The following is a 21638-nucleotide window of genomic DNA, read 5'->3' as shown; positions in this document are numbered from 1 at the left end:
AAGACTAGAAAGAAGAGCGGCATCTGACCTGGATCTGGACGGGAACAGCAGGTGGCCAGGTGAAAGGTTAATAATAGTAACAACCCCAATTTAAGCTCTCCGCAGACTCTTCCTGTGTGTTTTATTTCCATTCATTTTCATGTTACCACTATCCTGGGGAATAGATATTATCACCTCCATTTTACAGATGAGGAAACGGAGGCTCCAAGAGATGTAATAAATTGTTGAAAGTAATACAACCAATAAATATGGGAACCAGAATTTGAACCAGGTCTATCTCCAAATCTAGTGCTAAGTTTAGACCTAAATTTAAATGTTTTTTTTCTTTTTTTTTTAATTTTAATTTTTATTCAATTTAGTTAACATATGCTATATTGCTAGTTTCAGGGGTACAATTTAGTGATTCATCAGTTGTATATAACACCCAGTGCTCATTCATTCAAGCGCCCTCCTTAATGCCCATCACCCAGTTACCCCAGCCCCACACCAACCTCCCTTCCAGCAACCCTCAGTTTGTTTCCTATGATTAAGAGTCTCTTATGGTTTGCCTCCTCTGTTTTCATCTTTTTTTTCCCTTCCCTTTCCTTATGTTCATCCGTTTTGTTTCATCCACATATAAGTGAAATCATGGTATTTGTCTTTCTCTGACTTATTTCGCTTAGCATAATACCCTCTAGTTCTGTCCATGCCATTGCAAATGACAAGAGTTCATTCTTTTTGATGGCTGAGTAATATTCCATTGTATATGTATACCACATCTTCTTTATCCATTCATCTGTCGATGGTCATCTGGGCTCTTTCCATAGTTTGGCTATTGTGGACATTGCTGCTCTAAACACTGGGGTGCAGGTGCCTCTTGAAATCATTATGTTTGTATCTTTTGGATAAATACCTAGTCATGCAATTGCTGGGTCGTAGGGTAGCTCTATTTTAAACTTTTTGAGGAACCTCCGTAGAGTTTTCCAGAGTGGCTGCACCAATTTGCATCCCCTAGACCTAAATTTAAGTTTCAGCATACAGGATGTTAACTGTGAAGTCCTGGAGGCTATACCCCAAATATTAGCAAGGTAGTCTCTGGAAGATGAGTTTACATTGTTATACACTGACATATGTTTGAATTGTATATGAGACCAGAGATATCTATATATGCTAGAATTCATGATTATCCCCATGTACATTAGTTTTTAAAAGATTTTATTTATTTGTTTATTTATTTATTTTAGAGAAAGAGCATGTGTGTGCCAGTGGGGGGCAGGGCAGAGGGAGAGAGAGACAGAATTTCAAACAGACTCCGCTGATCAAGGAGCCCCATGCAGGGCTCAATCACACCACCCTGAGATCACCACCCGAGAAGAAATCAGGAGTTGGACACTTGCCCAACTGAGTCACCAGGGGCCCCCCACCCCATGTACATTAGTTTTGTTTTCTCCAATTCCCTTTCTTCCCCCGGAAATGAAAATTGCTTAAGTGTTGGGGGGGTTTTCTTGATTACAAAAATATAGGATCACTTTTGAAAATCAGTCCATTCGAAAGTGACCATTACCAGTGATTTTTTTTCTCGTTTCTGTTTCCTAAATTACTGCACCAAGGATGTATTACTCTTGTAATTCGAAAGTAAATGTTATTTTTAAGAAATGAATTGCACATGTCAAGGACTGGGGTGACCTAAGCCACCAGAGCTCAGGCAGTTCCTGAGAAAAAGGCCTGGGGGTTTTGGTCAACCTCTGAGCAGAGTGAGTCAGCAGGGTGGGGTAGCTGCCAGAGCCAGCCAGACAAGGAGAAACATAGGTCCCAGCTTAGAGAAGGAAACTCCCCCTGTGCCTCAGGGCTGGTCAGCCCTCATCTGAGGTTCAGACGTGCTGGAGAGCCCTAAGCACAGATGAGGTACCTTGGAGACCAGACAGGTGGGGAAGGTCTTTACAGTGCATGCACGGCTGGCATGTGGGTATGGGCAGGGCTTGGCCAGGGGACTTAACCTGTCTGGAGAAATAGTGAGCAAAGAAAGACAGGAAGACCACTTCATTAAAGGGCAGCTGTATAGGTGATAGGTTGCAGTAGGAGACCTTCCTAACACGTACAGTGTTGGTAGGATATGAAGGGGAAGAGATACATATCCAATTCAACATCTCAAAGAGAATATGCTAGAATTATCAATAGTAAACATTGGTGATAAGAATAATGAGAACCCTCTGTTGACTGCTTATTGTATGCCTTATACCTAGCACATTATGCATAATATAATATATTTTATTTTATAATTATATCATATAATTATATATAACTTATTAATATATCAATATAATATATTATTATAATATATTATATAATATTGTTACTGTATTAAATTAGTATATATTATATTATAATATAGTATATACTATTTTTACTATGTTATATTATTGTAATATAGTATTAATTATTAATATATATTAATTATATATTATAAATATATAATGTATAGTGTATATAACAGATATTATATAATTTATAATATATAATATATTGATATAATATATTAATAATATATAATGTATTAATAATTTTTTTCTTTAAAGATTTATTTATTTATTCGACAGAGATAGAGACAGCCAGCAAGAGAGGGAACACAAGCAGGGGGAGTGGGAGAGGAAGAAGCAGACTCCCAGCAGAGGAGCCCGATGTGGGGCTTGATCCTGGAACGCCAGGATCATGCCCTAAGCCGAAGGCAGACGCTGAACAACTGCGCCACCCGGGTGCCCCTATAATATATTATTAATAAATTAATATAATATATTAAGCGTATATGTAGCATATGGTATGTTATACAATATATAATATAATTATATATAGGCATATATAGAAGCAAAGCATATATTTATATGCCTTCTATATATATGACTTTCAAGCTTGAGCTACACTAGAATCTTCTGGAAGGATTGTTGCCACATAGATTGCTGGGCCCCATTCCAAGAGTCTCTGATTCAATATGTCAGGGGTGGGTCCAACTGACATGTAATGTCAAAGGAGCTGGTCTGGGAACCACACTTCGAAAACCACAATTGACACTATCTTCTCTATTTGTCACAACTACCTTACAATGGAGGTTGTGTTATTATCCCCATTTTACAGATCAAAAACAAACAAAACAATACATATATCCGAGGCTCCTCCCCGAGGTAAAAGTATTGTTTACAGCTAGTAAGTGGCAGAACCCAGGTTTGAATCCAGGTCTTCTAGACTCCGAAGTTCATGCTTAATCAAAACAATCTGTTCTTCTGTTTGATTAATTGATAAACAGAAATCAAGATTTTATCATATGGGAACAAACTTGTAAATTGTTTCTTCAAGACAGAAAACATGAACCAGGGGCGCCTGGGTGGCACAGCGGTTAAGGGTCTGCCTTCGGCTCAGGGCGTGATCCCAGAGTTATGGGATCGAGCCCCACATCAGGCTCCTCCACTATGAGCCTGCTTCTTCCTCTCCCATTCCCCCTGCTGTGTTCCCTCTCTCGCTGGCTGTCTCTATCTCTGTTAAATAAATAAATAAAATCTTTAAAAAAAAAAAAAGAAAACATGAACCAAAAGTTTGATGCCTGGAAGAGGCGGGGGGTCAGGAGTCACCAGTGTTCCAGGGACAGAGCAACAGCGATGCCCAGGGGCAGGTGGGGATGATGCCACGTTGGAGGGGCTCTGGGTTATACCACGCCCAGAATTTCTCAGTTCTTGCAGCCCCAGGTTCTCCTGCTCTGGGCTCTCTGCCAGGGCGGTAGTTCTTCTCTTTCTTATGATGCAATTCGCCAAACATGTATTGAGTGTCTCGCTCAATGGAGCAAGGTAGGCTGAACAATGGCCACCCAAAGATATCGGGTCCTAACCCCCAGAACCTGTGAACATAACCTGATAGAGCAAAGTGATTTTGCAGATGTGAATAAATTAAGGATCTTAAAAAGGGGGAAGACCATCCTGGATTATCAGGGTGGGGCCGATGTAATCACAGGGTGCTTCTAAGAGAGAAGGCAATGTGTTTCGTGAAGGCAGAAGCACCGAGAGAGAAATCTCAGGATGCTGTGATGCTGGCTTTGATGACGGAGGAAGGGCCGCAAGCCAAGGAATGCAGCTCTCGAAGCTAAAAAGGCAAGGAAACGGATTCTTCCACTGAGTCTCCAGAAGAAATGCAGGCCCCGCCAACACCTTGATTTTCGCCCCAGTAAGACCCATGTTGGACTTCTGACCTCCAACTGTGAAGACGATAGAACTGGCATTGCTTTAAGCCACTAGATTTATGGTAATTTGTTACAGAAGCAATAGGAAATTGACACAAATGTATCTGCCCCACCCACATTCACACTCGCTGGGCTTCTGGCCTTGTGTATGCAGTAGATGTTTAGGTGGCTTCCGGCCTTGAGGAGTGAGAACGCGCAGATCACGCTGGTCTTATTTCCATAAGTAAGCAAGTGTGATTCATTCCCTCCACAAACACTGGGTGCCCACTTGGTGCCCAGCATGGTGCTGGATATGGGTACAGAGAGATGAGCCAAACCGATCCTCATGGGGCTTCTGGTCTAGGGGTGGGGGGTGGGACAGAAATTCCATACTCTCTCACATGGTGAGGGTTGTGCCTGGCGGAGGTTCGCCTCTAAAGGCAGCCCTCAGGTAGAAAGAGCAAATCATTCAAAACTGCATTTGAAAGTCCTTAAATTACCGGTAATGCACAATAAATCTTGTGCATGCTTGGGTCTGAGGCCTGGGCTGAAGGAGGTGACCAAAGGAAAAGCTGTCTTGAGATATTGGGACATTAACGCCGCTCTGACCTTAAGAAATAGACCCTATCTTTAGAGATGAATTGCGATCGAGCAGGGAATTCGGGGGTGCTCCCGGCAGCTGCAGGGGTGATCTGATCTGTTTTTATATTAAGCAATCATTATCTTTGCGAGTGTTAAAAGATTCGCTGGCTTTTGTAAGGATGTTAGCAAATTCTGGAGGTGCACCTGCAGTCCGCGGTTGGCAGGTGAGTTCTGAAGTTGGTGTTCGTTAAACGTGCCTCTGCCATGAGTCCACAGGGCACGCCGTGGTCAGTGCTATTATGGAAAAGAGCTGGACTCATGAGACTCCATGGTTGGGGGGACCACGGCGCTCGCAGAGGCCTTCCCAGAGGAAGTTACATTGAACCAACACCTGAAGGACAGGTGGGCATTAATCAGCCAGAGCAGCTGAGAAGTAGAATATTCTGGGCACACAAACGGCCTACACAAATGGTTAGAGATGATGCCTTCTCTGTAGGCCCCAGAGAGTGACACCCACAGCCCCCTTGCTGCCTAGAAGAGGACTGGGACTCCAGCCCCAGCTCTGAGACCTCTAGGACATCTCTGTCTGCAAACCCTAGGCACTGTTGCACTTCCTAGGAAATACTGGAGATTTCTTAAGACAGGATTTCTTGTTCATGCTGGGGCACGTTCTGTTTTCTGGAAGGTTGTGGTGAGGCTTATTGGAAGTGGTCCTAGAATCAGCTCTGACGCTGGCAAGCTATGGTGACCTGGAGCCAGTCACTTCTCTCTGGGCCTTGATTTTTCCATCTGTGAAGTGGGGACTGGGGGCAGATTGAGCCCTTCCAGCTCTGACACAGTCCCTCTGGGACCGTGCATGAATAGCACCCTATAGTGGTTTGAACCCCCAGACTGTGGCACCAGCTCTGAGTGTGAGTCCTGACTCCGTCATGGCCTGGGACCTTGGGCAAGTCATTTCACCTCTCTGAAGAAGCTCCATTTCTTCATCTGTAAAACACGGGCCTGTGTTCCCATCCCTCTGGATTGTATGAGGATTAAATGAGATCACGGACACAAAGCACGTGTTGCTGGGCCGAGCCCAGCAAATGGCAACCCCTGTCATTTTTTGTAGTGGGTGTGAAATGGGACGTGTTAACTCTGCTGATGCCTGCACAACACACCACCCAGGGCTTACCATCAGTGCAATCTCTGCAAACAGCATCAGAAGGTCCTCTGACAGGTATTCAGGGAAACACCCAGAGCTGGATAACTTCCTTTTGGGCAGGAGCTCAGGAAACCCCCCCATGCCAGGTAGGAGGTAGCTGCCGACCTTGTGGGTCCAAAGATGGTTCCCAGACTGAGCTGCAAGACTGGACCTGGCATGGAGCCTGGGTGGCCTGAATTAGCTTGGGGTGAGAAAGGCAATGTCCCTTGCCCTTAGCTGGTAACCAGGGCCAGGATAGGCTAGTGCAAGACAGACAGAAGGAAAACCGAGTCTGCTCTCACCCATGACCAGCCCCTGAGACTCTGGCCCTGCCCTACCATCACTCTGATTCCAACTATCTAGTGTCTACTCATCTTGTGGCTTACACGGTCTGACCGCTCTTTAAACAAGGGGTGGGAAACTGAGTCCCAGAAAGGTTCAGGGACTTGCCCAAGACCACATTGCAAATTGGAACCAGAATCAAGGTCTCTGGGCACCAGATCCAATCTCTGACAGCATCCAGGCAGCCTCCTTGACTCTGTCAAGTGAGTGAGGAGCTGGGTGTTGCCTGGCAACCGCAGCAGCCCCAGATGTTTCCCATCTCCACATTTCCACAGGAATCAGGCCACCCAGTGACAGTCGGGCTCAGACCTCAGAGTGAAAATGTCTCTGGCTTACAGGGAGGAGGGCTTCTCCTGTTGAAATACTGACCCAGGCAAGGAACAGTCAGTTCCCCTCCCGATGCCGGAGCTCCTCCCAGGCAGCCCAGACCTGTCAATCTTTCTGGCTTAGGGAGAGACTCCCATGATTTCTTCTGTCTAGGCAGAGCTGAGCTGTGGGCTGTCTTCCCAGACAGCAGCAAGTGCTGGAGGGGAAAATCCTGCCAGAGCAATGCGGACAGAGAGCAATGGGGAGCCACACGTGAGCTCGAGCCCTGGCTCTGCCACTCATTGGCTATGCGACCTTAGTCAAGTCACTTCACCTCTCTGAGTTGGTTCTCTCATCTGCAAAAGAGGGTTATTAGTAACTACCTCTCAGGTCTGTATAAGGAGTGAATGAAATAATAAATGTAAAGTGCAGGGCATAGAAGTAGGTACTCAGTATTGATATCTTCATCAGTTAACTTTCTCAGCTGTGACCAAGAGTCCACTCTAGATTGTCTAGCAGAAAAGGGCCAGAGAATCACTGTGGGAGGCTGTCCAGCAAGGAACAATCTCCCCAGAATGCTACCCAATAGAGACGGCTAGAGCACCCCAGCAGCCAGCACACAGCGCGGATATGGCAGCATGCACCACAGACGCGCTACGAGCACCCCTCGGCCTTCGGAGGTCCCTTTGGGGATCTGGCACAGGACGAAAGAAGTTAGAGTCCTGGCTCCCGTGGCTCAGCTACATGGGGAAAACACCAATAGCCAATACATGTATAAGCACTATCCACCTGTCACGGATTCGAATGCTTACAAGTCTTGGAGACAGATAGTATTATGATGCCAGTTTCCAGGTTTGGAAATTGAGGCACAGAGAGGTTTCCCCCCCCCCCAACTTACCTGAGATCAAAAAGCTAGTAAGTAATGAAACCTGGACCATCCATGCAGTCTGGCTCCAGAGCCTATGTTCTTAACTACGACCTCTGTTCCTGATACTCTGAACTGGGACTCCAAATGAGGTGCCCTGAGAAATAGTGTCATACGTGATGGGAAGCTTCTATCCTAAATATGACTAGATGGATGGATGAATGGATTTAATCCATTAATTCCACTAGTACTAAGCGCTTCCTAGGTCCTCTGTGATGAGCACTGAACAAGACTAACATGACTTCTGTTTATAAGGAGCCTAGCGCTGTGAGGAAACAAACAAGAAATAGGCAAGCACCCAAGTAAGTAAAACAATCACAAATATGAGAAGAGAGGCGAAGGACGCCGACAGCATGGTATGAGAAAGAACGACTGGAGTGTTGTTGGGGGTATGAGGACGCTCTCCCTGGCCCCTTCTGTTCCAGCCATACTGGCCTCTGCCCCGGCTCCTGCTTGGCAACGACTTCCCCGGTTATCTCCGTGGCTAACTCCCTCAACTCCTTAGGGCTTTCATCAATATCGCCTTCTTGGTGAGGCTTTCCCTGACACCACTGTTTAAGCTTGGATCCCCCCTTCACCCCTACACCCCTCAGCACTCCTTATCCTTACCCAGCTTAGCCTTATACCTTCTAACAAAACCTACTGTGGTTAGAGTTTGTCTGCTTCCCCTTGTAGGATCTGAGCGCTAGGAGAGCAGGGATCCTTGTTCTGTTCGCTGAACGGTATGTGGCACATAGTGTGGGGAGTGTAGGTGCTCAAAACTGTTTGTCGAATGAATATGAAGACATTCCCCAAGGTCCCACAACTGGGACGCAGCATGGCTGTGATTTGAATCCAATTTTTTTTGGCTCCAAAGCTATAGAATCTTCTTTCTAGGGCTGTTATGAGGCTCAAATGAATTCGTGTGTGTCAGCCACTTAGAAGAGTGCCTGGTGCAAAGGTTAATGTACCATAAACGTGAGCTATCATCATCATCACCATTATTATTATTATTATTATTATTATTATTATTATTATTATTGAGCCCCCCTCCTCCTGGGCTCATTTTTCTAAATTCCATAATAGTTTTTTTTTTAAAGATTTTATTTATTTATTTGACAGAGAGAGACAGCCAGCGAGAGAGGGAACACAAGCAGGGGGAGTGGGAGAGGAAGAAGCAGGCTCCTAGCGGGGGAGCCTGATGTGGGACTCAATCCCAGAACGCCAGGATCACGCCCTGAGCCAAAGGCAGACGCTTAACGACTGCACCACCCAGGCGCCCCTAAATTCCATAATAGTTAACTCAGCTTTTTGGGATGGAGCTTCAGGCAACTCTGGCAGACACACTCACATGACCCTTGGGAAAAATGGGGGCATCTCTAGCCAGCCCAGGCTGCAGGGAGCCCTGCCCCTGCAGGACCCTATCCTCTATGTGGCCCCACCCACTTTGCAACAAACCCGAAATTGTTCTCCCACAATTACAAACAACACAGACTTCCTGTGTTTTCCGAAAGGGGAAGTCCAGTCAGCAATTTACCTTGAGTCATTTGTTTCCAGAAGGAAGCCTCCGCAATTGGCAGAAGGTAGCAGAAGGAGGAGGACTGCCAGAAAAGAGAAAGGAGGCCTGGATTCTAGAAGGAGTGCCCCCACTTCTCAGCTGACTACACTGAGCAAGTCCCCTCTCTGGCCTTGATTTTCTCGCCTGGAAAATGGGACGATGATCTTCACTTCACCTGCTTCTCTGCACAGTACTAGTGTGTGTGTGTGTGTGTGTGTGTGTGTGTGTGTGTGTGTGTTTGTGTGTGAAGAGCTGGGAATACAGAAGCTCTGTGCCACTGGGAGGGTTCTATAAAATGGATCCTTGGTTTCCTCAGCTGTGAAATAATAGTTTATCTCCTAATCTGGCTTTGAGGGTTAAATGAGATATGCACATCAAGGGCTGGGAAGAACCGAGGCTCACAGCAAACTCTCAGGAACAGTGGCTCTTGTTTTTAATCCTCGATGACCTCTCACTTCCTCTCCTCTCCCCTCTGTGATGTCCTCCTGTCCAGTTCCAGCTGCGCTCAGGGCAAAGCCTCTTGTGAGGTTGCTTCTAATAGACCCCCTCCCACACCTAATTATGTGAGAGGCCACACATAATTGTTAAAATAGAAGATGATTTCATTTATATTTTTACTGATTACAAAAATAGTAAGTCCATGGTAAAAAAAAATTAAGATTTTATGTATTTATTTATTTATTTGAGAAAGAGAGAGAGCACAAGCTGGGGGAGGAGCAGAGGGAGAGGGACAAGCAGACTGTGCTGAGCACAGAACCCGACAGCGGGCTTGATCCCACGACCCTGAGATCATGACCTGAGTGGACATCAAGAGTGGGACACTCAACCAACTGAGCCATCCAGTTGCCCTGTAAAAAAAGAAAAAAAAGAAAAGAAAAAAATTAAGTAAAAAGAAGAAAATAGAGATTACATGTTACTTTACCCAGAGATAATTACTATTGATGGTTGGGTGATTTTCCTTCCTGATTTTTTTTTTTTTTTTAAAGTAGGCTCCCCAGCGTGGAGCCCATCTCGGGGCTTGAACTCATGACCCTGAGATCAAGACCTGAGCTGAAATCGAGTTGGATGCTTAACCGACGGAGCCACCCAGGTGCCCCTTCCTGATTTCTTTTTAATGCATGTGTCCCAGGGTGTTAAATGCAAGCGTCCTGTCATTTTGCCTCTAGAGGACAGGAACAAATGCCAAGGGCCACCCAGGCAGGGCATGCCGAAGCATGGAGAAACTGGTTCTACCCTCATTAACCCATCACCCACCTCTTGTCATCATGGAGTGTGTGTGTGTTAGATAGACACAGATAGAGACACAGAGACAGAGGAGAGGCTGGCTGGAAGGGATTTCTTTTGGAGAGGATTATTGATTATTGTCTGTTCCACTGCAACAATCCCCTCTACTCAGAAAGGAGGGATAAAGGTGTGTCTCCTCCTCTCTTTAGAGCAGGGGACTTGGAGACCACTTGACAAGTTTGAGATGTGCCTCAGGGGTCCACGGGCCAAAGAGAAAGGCGAGTCTAAGGCAACAGCCCCTCTTCTATCACCACGCTTCCCGCCCCCCCCCCCCCCGGCCCCTGGCAGAGAGCTTGTCATGCTGAATTGTGAGTGTCCACTGAGCTGTCTGCCTCCCCAGCTTGACCTGGAAACTTCTTTCAGACTGTCTGGGTCTTGTACCCACTGTCCCTGCAGAAAGCCTGGCACTTGGTCAATGCTTGATAAACGTTCTGGTGAACGGATGAAAGACTGACTAGAAAGCAGAAAGAACAAGGTTTTGGAGCTAGCCAGATCCAAGTTCAAATTCTGCCTCTGCCACTTTCCAGCTATGTTCTCTTTGGGGAAGTCGCATCATCTCTCTAACCTCATTTTCTCACTTGTAAAATGAAACTCATTGAGTATCTGTTCATTATGAAACAGAGCTTTTTTCCCCCACCCTGAACCCTCATTTTATTCTGACACAGATCAGAGGTGTCCCCCAACACGCTGCCCAGCGAGCAGGACTCTCGTCCCTTCCCCCAGCCATAGGCCCACTGGTGGGGGTGCAGCGGTGCCAGCCAGCACAATGGGCACGGGCTCTCAGTAGCCAGAGCCAGGGACCTGGGCCAGGCCTGTCACGGCTCCTTCTCGCAGGAACACAACCCCAGCTGCTCCCCTAGGAAGGAGATCTACTCTCCCAGAGAGTCGATGCAGTCCAGCTGCTGGAAGGAGCCAGCCAGGAGGCTGCTGGGGTCAGGCAGCCTGCGCTCCGGGCCCCTCGAGGCCCGACTGTGCAGTGGGGCCGGCACCCGCTGCGGCTTCTGCTCCAGCACATCCGGTCTTGACTGAAGCCTCTGCACCACCTCTTCTACCGCACCGTCCGTTCCTGTCATGGGGTTTGGGGCTACCCTGGGAGTCCTTTACTTGGGCAGGCAGAGCACAGCGTCTGCGGATGGGCTGTGTCCTTCCCGACCCTGGAACCCGTGGTGTTGACGCAGTGCGGGGGACAGGTCCCCCCCTCCAGCACGGCATTCGTCCACCATCCTGCAGGGTGGTGACAGCGGCCTGGCTGGACAGAGCTCCCTCCATTCTGGCATGGTGGCTGGCGTATTGCTGCTCCACAGGCCCTGGGGAGCCTGCTGGTCCTCTTCCAGCCTGGGCAGCTGGCGGAGCGAAGCCTGGGGGAGGCCGGCCCGGGGCTGTGGCGGTAGGCAGTCCTGTGGATGGTGCGGTAGGTGCTGCAGGCTCGGTACCATCACAGATGGTGAGGAAGGGTTGGTACATCTGCTGCATGAAAGACTCAGACTCAGAGGCCCTGGGAGCCCCGATGGCACACACCGTGCAGCCAGGCCAGTAGACAGGAGCAGGCCACACCAGGAGCAGCTCCCTGGACTCGCACACGGCCCGTGTCTGCGGGGAAGATGGCCTGGTCCTCAGGATGGCCACCGGAGCCGGGAGCACACTGAAACAGAGTTTTTAATGAAATGAGATCGAGCACTGGCACATAGTTGGTGTTCCAGCAATGACGAACGAATAAAGACACGGTAGTCTTAGAAACTGCAAACTGGTGGGGCCTCCTGAGAATTTCCCGTCTGAGTTGATACAGTGCTGGTATTTCCAGATCCTGGTTTCCTTCCCTGCTCCTTCCTCAGTCCCCACCGTCATCATCATCTTTCGCAGCACCAACAGCTGCTGATTGTATGGCAAGTTACAGAAATTCTATGACTTGGTCTCATGGAAATCCCACCAGAGTTCTGAGGTCTATATTATAATTCCCATTCCACAGATGGAACCTGGGCCTAGAGAGGGTGTATGACTTGCCCAAGGGCACAGAGATCTGAGACTTGAGGGCACTGCTTTTGGGCTTCCTTCGAGGAATTGATGTAACATATACCAGCACCCACTGTGTGCATGGTAAGTGCAGACATGTAAACAATTTCTTTTGCAGGGGGGCGATCGGCTGGCACGCAGGTCCAGTTCACTTTTTCTATCTCTACGGCTTTGGTCAAGTTCCTTCACTTCTCTGGGCCTTAATTTCTTCATCTGTAAAATGGGAACTAAGATGATAGTCTCATAGGAGACAGTGTCACGCTCTCAGTCAATCACTGCAGGGAAAACAGAGATAATGTATTTATGTGGCATAGCGTCTGGCACAAGTAGCTGGCTCTTCGTTATTGTCACCTAGATGTCAGCCAGGGGCCTCCTGACCCCCTGACATCTTCACAGGATGAGCCCAAGTACCTACAGCAAAACCCTCTCCAAGATGACTGCAAATCCCCGGGTGATTTGATTTCTCCGATCCAGCTCGGGCTTCGACCTGTACTGTCTTTGGTCAACGCTACACAAAAATCCATGTAAAACTTGGCCCCTTCCACTAGTTCCACAAACACCCCAGTCAAGGTAGCCTTAGTGAGTATCTGAGACTTTTATTTACGGTTTCCAGGGATGGGAGACAGGGAAGGGGATCACATCATAGCTACAAAAAAACCTCAGGGTGAACTAAACGTAACCTGGTTCCCAAGATGGCCTCAGCCTGCTCTTCTGCTTCCCTCCCCATTGTCCCCAGCCCCTTAGCCTTGGGACGGTTGCCATAGTTTGGCTATTGTCTCCAATTCTTTCTACCTAAGGAGCTCTCCAATTTCCATTCCAGGCATGAGCCCGCTGTGTGAAGCCTTAGAGGTTGGGGGTGAGGGGCTGGGTGGCGGTAGTTGGCTTCCCCTCCTATCTCCCCCTCACCCACCGACCCCACCCCATAAGTAAAGCTCTACAGGGCGCTCCTCGGCCTTCAGGAAGCCCCCACAAGGATGGGAGGAAATATTTGCTATCATTCCTGGTAGTTGATGCTGGTGGGTGGGTGATTCTGGCTGGCTGGCTGGCTGCCAACACGCCTCCCCCATACTCCCCACCCTCGGTTTCCTGCCCATTTCCCAAACCCAGTCCTCCAGTTTTCTGGTAGATTCTCTTGAGCGCTTGGTAGCTTAAAACACCCCGTGTCGTTATAGGAACAAATTCAAATCCTAGTCTGCTTCCTTGTTGCCTCCACAGCAGCTGCCCCTCAGAGCTTCAAGAGCAAACCTTCACCTTCAACAGCTTTTCAAAGTATTTTTCCAAAGAAAGACATTCTCTTCCCTAGGACAGGAGGTCACGCGCTGAGGATCTAGGGATCTGGTCCGCAGGGATGTTTTTAAAAAAATCAAATCAACATTTAAAAATTGAGAGATTACACATGAAAATCTGGATTTGTGCCTTTTCTTGTCAACTCATAATATCTGGCATCATCTGACATTCCCCCCAAGGAGCATGGTGGCCTGAATGGAGAGCAGGGTCCCTGCCCTTTAAGACAGGGTTTTCTTATGCCCTCACCCAATGGCCTTATTTCTTCTGCTTGATCCCTGCACGCTTCCAACTTTGTGACCTTTGCTAAAGGGCGTTTCTGGACGGTCTCCACCCTCCACTGCATTATTGCAATCAGATTGGGTCTATGAATTTGCTAGGTTCGCAAAGGGCACACTAGGCAGAAAATACAGCAACAGCAGTCACTTAAGCATGCAAGCGGTGACTGTTCCTGGAAAGGCAAAGGGTCCCGAGGGACTGGGTCTCTGGTGCGAGGGGGCAGTGGGGCTGGAAAGGGTTAAGCTGGGGCTTGGTTCTGAAGGGCCTTAATGCTCTCTTACAGGACACCGGGAGCCAGTGTGGGGTTCATAGCAGGGGCACCGCATGAGGTGTGCGTAGGACAAAAGCTGGGAAGCTCGTGGGCAGGATGGATTGTAACCCTCCCATCCGCCCCCCCCCCCCCCCCCCCGGCTATCCCCGCAGAAAGCCCAGCGAGGGGCTAAGGCAGTGGTCCAGGAGAGCCAGGGATGCTGCGGCCAGGCGCGTGACAGCGGCGGTGGGAATGCCCGGGGGCGGGGGGGGGGTGGCAAGGGAGGGATTCCAGAGACTGCGTTGCCCAGGAATGGATGGGTACGCTTGACCTTGACGGAAAACACTTGCAGGCGCTGCGGCTGCAAAGTGCTCGCCTCCTCCCCTTCCCCACCCCCACGCCGCTGCAGACTGCGGCGGAATCCCCGGCCCCTCGCCTCTGAGCCCTCCCGCGCCTCTGCGGCACGCGAGGGGCGGGGGCGGCAGGGTGGCGGGGATGCCCGTCTTCCCTGGAAGGCCGGAAAAGGGGGTGGGGAAGGAGGCCGGTCACGTGGCGCCGCCACCAGGCGCAGCCCGATTGGTGGTCCCGCAGCTGCTCCTGCCCGGCTGCTCGGGTTTCCAGGCCTGGAGCAGCCCCTCCCGCGTTCCCCTCGGAGGGGATGCTCTGGCCCAGCGCAGGGCAGGGTAGGGCGGGGGCCGAGCTCCCCCTGCCCTGTAAAACGCTGCCAGGTGCCTGGCTTCTCGCCGCGATCCTCACTGCAGCTGAGGTCTGATCATTGTCTCCGTGAACACATCCCTTCTCCGCTTCTCTCCTGCCTTGCGCCATCTGTCCCCCTTCCTACCGCGCTACCTGAAGGCCAGCTTTGTCAGGACTGGCTGAAGCAGGTTTCTGTTACTTGCCAGGATCTTGCAGCTTTGGGCACATCAGTTAACCTGGCTGGAAGCGGGGAAGATTCAAACACCATTGTGGAAAAAATCTGATAGCCATGTCCGTCTTGCTGTCCCCCATCAAATCTATGACTGAAACCTATTAAATTTACCTCCACAATATTTCTTAAACCTCAATATCTAGTATTTTCCCTCAGCATTTATCCCGATTGGCACCTGTATATTTGTGATCTTTTTTGTACCGTAGGCTCCATGAGAACCAGGACCTCGTCTTTTTGCTCATCATTGTATCACCAACACAGTACTGGCACACAGTAGGTGCTTGATAAATGTTTCTTAAGTGAATAGATGCATGGCGAGTCCTGTGCTAGGTACTAGGTGTGGAGGGGGACACAGATGTTAAGATGAGACCCACAGTTCTATCCTCAAGAGGTCATCTAGGTAACAAACATGCCCTGAGCGGGGCTGGTGCACAAGATGAGTAAGACACCATTTCTACTACCTTCCTCCCTCATCTGGAGGGATCACACAAGACCAACCTAGACAATAAGACTCTGGTATGAGAGGGTCAAGTGTGGGAGTATACAATGACTCTAGAGTCAGATGAGTCCAGAGTTTAGAATCGAATGATCTGGCTTCCCAGGCCGGCTTTGCCTCCTTCTGGCTGGATGACCACAAGTCTCTTCCCTCTCTGAGGCTCCATCTTTTCATCTTAAAAACGGGAGATAACAGTGCTGTCTAAAAGGGCTGAGAGATACGAACAAGATAAATGAAATCACTAAGTGCCAGGGTGTACAATGGTGCTGGGCGTAGGTGGGTGACCATGTCTCCTACTTTGCCCAGAACAGGGCAGCTGACACCTGTTGAACCAGGGCAATTAATCATAGCAGTTGCTTTCATTCTCAGAAGTGTCCTGGTTTGCACAGTAAATTATGTGGTCATCCTAGTAATAGATGTGACACTAGAGTTATCCCCATTGTGCCCTGGAGACACAAAGGTGGGAGGGTGCGGGGCTAACTGGAGGAAGGGGGGTGGGACTATGGAAATGAGCTTGGAAGTATGCATGTGATTACGCCAAGTGAAGGGAGATAGGAAAGGCATAACAGGCAGAGGGACCAGCATTTGCAAAGGAGACGAAACTTGGTAATTTGGGGCATGTTTAGATAACATCAAGAAGGCCCAGTGGTGCCCGCATGCCCGCTTTGGCAGCACATACACTGAAATTGGAACAATACAGAGAAGATTAGCATGACCCCTGCGCAAGGATGACATGCAAATTTGTAAAGTGTTCCATTTTTTAGGGGGCGCGTGGCTGGCTCAGTTGGTAGAGCATGTGACTTTTGATCTTGGGGTCATGAATTCAATCCCCGTGTTGGGTGTAGAGATTACTTTAAAAAAAAAAAAAAAAGAAAAGGCCAAGTGGCTCTATTCTAAGAGGCATGGAAGGAGATGGGGCTGACAGTGGGAACTGTAGAAGGCATTGACATGAGCTGGTGGCATCACAAAAGAGAGCAATTGAGGAGCTGGGGCCAGAGTCCAGGCAAGAGACATAACAAGGCCTGTAGCCGGGTAAGGTTCTGTAAGCACTTGAGAGGTAAACTGGACTTGGATGTGGGGGTTGGAGGGCAGGTCAGGGGCAGGAGAACTTCCAGGTGAATGGGGAGGCCATTCACTGAAGCAGGTGGGGAGAAGGGAGGGCTAGGAAACCCAGAGACAGGAGGTGACCCAGATTCGACTTGTGACATTCACCACTCTTGATCCAGAGGACAAGAGTAGGGGTCATAAGAGGTAGAGGTCACTTCTGAGGCCAGGGGAAGGAGCTGGGGCCCAGTCAGTATTCAGGTGACATCTGATTGAAATTAGTTTTCAGAGCAACCTTGAAAGGCAAGAGAAAGCTCAAAAATAGAGCCTCAAGTAAAGAAAGAGCAGATTTTGCAGACCAGCTTGGTTCCTACAGTGCCCCAGTACCCAACAGAATAAAAGCTGAGGTCCTGGTGCTCAAGGCTTCTGGTGACCTGGCCCCAACCTATCTCTGGTGAAGGGTTCGTATTTCACTTGGTCATGTTTGGCCCCTCCCTTCTTCTGGAAACACAAGAATTGCTCCTCTCCTGGTCCAACCATATGGTCCAGGTGGGATCTATCAATTTTGACACCCCCTTCCCCCTGATTAAGGGTGTGAGTCAGCATGTGACCAAGCCTGGTCAATCAGAATCTTCCTGAAGGATTTGGGGGATTTGGAACAAAGGGAAGAGAATTTCTCATCTCTCTGGTGAGGAAGCTAGGAGGCGTGAGCTGGGGATTGCTGTTGGGCACAGTTCCAGCCTGGAGAGGCAAGTGGTCTGAAAAACCAAAAGTAGGGAGCAGAGAGGGCTATTGTTTCATAGGTACAGGGTTTCAGTCTGAGAGAGAAAGAAGTTCTGGAGAGGGATGGTGGTGAAAGTTGCACAAACAATGTGAATCTACTTAATGTCACTGAATCACACACTTCAGATTGGTTACAATGGTATTTTATGTAATGTACGCTTTACCACAATTCAAAGAAGAAGAAGTAGGGGAAGGAGGACGAAGAGCTGCCAGGCAGACAAGCAAAGTTGAAAGCTGGAGGAGGGCAGGTGGCTCCCAGGTGTAGCTGGTCCTTGGGCCCAGGTGCTGTAGTACTTGTCTCCAAGGGTTGCATGAGCCAAAAAACATACTCTTTTGGCATAGGCTAGTTCATGTTGGGCTCCTTTTCCTCGCATCTGCTGGAGTCCTAACACAAAAACCTTCCATTCTTTCTTCTCTCTCACATCCTTTCAGACATTCTCTACTCCTGTCACACCCTGCTGCCCACACTTCCTCAGACCAGTCCTGTGTCTCCTCCTGGGCCTCTCCTCCGGGCTCCCTCTGTCCCTTCCCCTACTTACAAGTGTCAACTCCTACTCATCCTTGGAGACCCAGCTCAAAGGGCTCTTCCTCAGAAAGCCATCCCTGACCACAAGGCTTGCCACGCCTTCCTCCGTACGTGCCTTCCTTTTTGTACATGTCTTTGTCATCTAGTATCCCAATGACCTGCTTACTTGTCTGTAACCCTCATCAGGCTACGTTGTTCATCTCCATGACCCTTGTGTCTGACAAACAGCCTAGCACAAAGTATCCCAAATGTTTACTGAACGGGTGAATAGATGAGTAAGAATCCTTCTTTCTCTCATGCCATCTCCCTGAGTCACTACTCAGTTTCTACCAAGTGGGGACATGGAAAAAAAAAAAACAACGTGGGAGGAATTGCTTTAGTCCCTCGATTCAAGGGTGATGGATCCAGGAGGGAAGAAAACCCAGTAGCAATGGGGCCATTGCGAAGTTCAGTGGCATTTATGAGAAATCAGCTTTCTGCCAAATCACTGACGGTGGCAGCTTTGAGCTGAGGCAGTTTGTTTGGGTGCCAGTGCCAAGACAAGCAAACATTCAGCGTGTTGAGCTTTTCAGCAAGCTTGGATTCTGACAGCTGCGCAGGGAGAAGCACCTAAAAGCCATCTGGGCCTGCCTGGAATCAGGGGTCCCCATCTCCTTCAACACAATCTGACCCAAGGAACAAGGCAGCCCTCTCCTCCACCCTTCGTCCCCACTCTGGGCACACACCTTCTCGAAGGGGGCCCTGCAGCTGATCAGGACATTTGGCACTAAGGATAGAGTAAAAAATAACGACAGGGAACTGTGGCTTTGATCATATTGCTTACTAACTAGTCCATGGCTCCCCTCTACAATCCCCTGCCTCCCTTGCAGGTCGATTCGGCTCGTATGACAAATTCCAGGTAATAGTCTGAAGGGAAGTAATGAGTGCCATTACCAGGCTGGAGTATTTAATTGTCAGTGTGCAACCTTCCAGCAACCTTTCCCTTATAGAGGCTATCCTGAAAGCCTTGTGTGGAGGGTGTGGAGGTGAGGATGGAAGAGCCTGGACCTCTGAGTTACCCAGTGGAGCAGAGGATATGTATCTTCACAAGTGCCTTGATCCGTATCAGGCGTTGCTTGGGTGAGAAAAAATAGACCATTGTTATGTAAGCCATTGAGCTATTTGGGCTGTTTGTTACCACAGCAAAGCCTTGCCTATTCTGACCAATAGATAGAAATTAATTGTTTTAGCCATCCAGTATCAAACCTCCTTCTTTGAGGAGAACATTCCCCCTCCTTATGGTTTTGCCATATCCAGTGGTCACTTCTCTATTCTTTCCTGATTTCTCAGCAGCATTTGTCACAACTGACCACTCCCCCCGGAAACATTTTATCTTGGTGTCTGTGACATCACACCTGCCTGGGTTTTCTCCTCTCACAGCCCCTGTTTCTTAGTTCCCTTTGCTGGCTCCTCTTCCACTGTTTCACCTCAAAAGTTTGAAGTTTCTCACGGCTTATTCCTGGGGACCTTTCTCATAGTTTTACATGCCACCCCTGAGAAAGACACCTGGTACCTTCCACTATTCACTCTACCACTCTCTATTAATCACAGAGCCCTGTTTTTAGCTGGGCACGTTGTGTCTAGTTAAAAGACTATATTTCTTGGTATAGCCATGGGACGATGTTTCGGCTGATGAGATGTAAGCAAAAATGTGTGGGACTTCCAAGGCAATCTCTTAAAAAGAAAAGGGTGCACTTTCCCCCTTTCTCCTCCCTATTTCCAAAGGTGGAACATAATGAGGTAACCTTAAGATTGGAAACCAAGTGCTGAGTGTAGCAGAGCAGGCCTGGACTGCCTACCTCTGGACTTCTTTTTTGTGAAGAGAGAAATAAATTTCCAGGTGCCTGAGTGGCTCAGTCAGTTAAGCGGCTGCCTTGGGCTGGGGTCATGATCCCAGGGTCCTGGGATTGAGCCCCATATCTGCTCCCCCTACTTGTGCTCTCTCTGTCAAATAAATAAATAAAATCTTAAAAAAAGAAGGAAAGAAAGAAAGAAATTTCTATTGTAACTTTTTTTCTTTGGCTATGTGCTACTGAACCTAACCCTAATGGACCATTTCTGTTGCTGTTGTAGCTGCACCCTTGCCTCCCATCAGGGAGCCTGCCTAGAGCACAAGAAAGACACTTCCAGAGGAAAAAAGGGTGCTCGGCCTCCTTCCACAAATTTGAAATAGCCAAGCTACCAGGATGGTGGGGTTGTGGGGGGCAGTAGGCCTGGCAATACAGTTTATTAGCTCATAGCACGGAATGCTAGATGAAGGAATTTGGGCTTTATTCTGTAAATCCCTTGCAGATAGGAGGTCCTGTCTGTCTTATCTAGTAATGCCTCCACTTTGTAGATACTTAATGAATGACTATATTCTTTATTAATTAATGCTGTTAACTTCAACAGCAGAAGTGTTGGAAGGTGGACCAGTTGGGAATCACCATGTGATCTCTCCTCGCCTATGTTCTACAGCTGAAGTAACCTCCGTATCATTTGCTATAAGGGGCAATCAGCCTATCCGTGAGGAAAGGCAAACCGAAAACTGCACCTCGGAGATGCAAGCGCTCGGGCTGACGGAATTGGGGGAGGGGGCCAAGAAAAGCAGTTGGATTAGCGCCTCCTCAAAATGGCTGCCCTGGAACCCCGTGACCAGGAGGAGGCGGAGCTCCGCCCCAGCACGCCCGGCCCCACCCCGCTCGGCCCCGCCCAGCACCCCCCCCTTCCGCGCGGGGTGGGGAGCGGTGAGGGTTGTGAGGTATCTCAGCGAAGCGTCTGCGCAGTGGGCAGCGGCGCGAGGGGCGGAGGCTTTATAACCACTTCGACGCGGCCGCTCGGCTTCTATCTCGGGGAGGGCGGCTGAGGCAGCGGCGGTCGCGGCGCCGGTTGAGGGGGCGCTGAGGCGGGAGCTGTGGAGGCGCTGGGCGCCCCTCGCTCCTCGGCCTCTGGGGGCCATGGGCTCTGAGAAGGACTCCGAGTCGCCGCGCTCTACATCTCTACACGCGGCCGCGCCCGACCCCAAGTGCCGCAGCGGCGGCCGGCGCCGGCGCCTCACCTTCCACAGCGTCTTCTCCGCCTCGGCCCGCGGCCGCCGCGCCCGGGCCAAGCCGCAGGCCGAGCCGCCGCCCCCGGCAGCGCCGCCGCCGCCCGCCCCGGTCCCGGCCGCGGCCCAGGCCCCGCCGCCCGAGGCGCTGCCCACCGAGCCCGCCACCGAGGCGGAGGCGGAGGCCGCGGCGGGGGCCGGGCCCGGGTTCGACGATGAGGAGGCGGCGGAGGGCGGCGGCCCCGGCCCGGAGGAGGTGGAGTGCCCGCTGTGCCTGGTGCGGCTGCCGCCCGAGCGGGCCCCGCGCCTCCTCAGCTGTCCGCACCGCTCGTGCCGAGACTGCCTTCGCCACTACCTGCGCCTGGAGATCAGCGAGAGCCGGGTGCCCATCAGCTGCCCCGAGTGCAGCGAGCGACTCAACCCGCACGACATCCGCCTGCTGCTCGCCGACCCGCCGCTCATGCACAAGTACGAGGAGTTCATGCTGCGCCGCTACCTGGCCTCGGACCCCGACTGCCGCTGGTGCCCGGCCCCGGACTGCGGGTGAGCGCGGGGGCGTGGCCGCCGGGGCAGGGGCTGCGGCGGAGGGGCCCCGGGTCGGGGGACTGGACCCCACCCCACGTGTGGCCGGCCCG

The 21638-nt window shown here is 50.0% G+C and overlaps 1 protein-coding gene, 1 non-coding gene and 1 pseudogene across 6 annotated transcripts in view; 2 read left to right on the top strand and 1 right to left on the bottom strand.

Moving 5' to 3' along the window:
* Positions 1-11074: 11074 nt before the first annotated feature.
* Positions 11075-20916, bottom strand: LOC113268205 (epidermal growth factor-like protein 7; annotated as a pseudogene).
* On the top strand, positions 16247-16349 carry LOC113268652 (U6 spliceosomal RNA). Its single transcript, XR_003321187.3, has one exon. It is a non-coding gene; the product is annotated as a U6 spliceosomal RNA (small nuclear RNA).
* The window catches only part of RNF19B (ring finger protein 19B), a 24647-nt gene continuing 23782 nt past the window's right edge, over positions 20774-21638 (top strand). For 2 of the 5 annotated variants that reach the window (XM_048221864.2, XM_048221862.2), the window contains exon 1: positions 20779-21546. In XM_048221864.2, the coding sequence (XP_048077821.2) occupies positions 20915-21546 (632 nt within the window). In that variant the 5' untranslated portion in view covers positions 20779-20914. Of the gene's footprint in view, positions 21547-21638 lie in introns of all 5 variants that reach the window. The other 3 variants (XM_057305311.1, XM_048221865.2, XM_026516533.3) reach the window with 3 other exon arrangements.

Source organism: Ursus arctos, unplaced genomic scaffold, assembly GCF_023065955.2.
Source record: "Ursus arctos isolate Adak ecotype North America unplaced genomic scaffold, UrsArc2.0 scaffold_32, whole genome shotgun sequence".
NCBI lineage: Eukaryota > Metazoa > Chordata > Mammalia > Carnivora > Ursidae > Ursus > Ursus arctos.
This window is presented reverse-complemented; position numbering and strand designations above follow the sequence as displayed.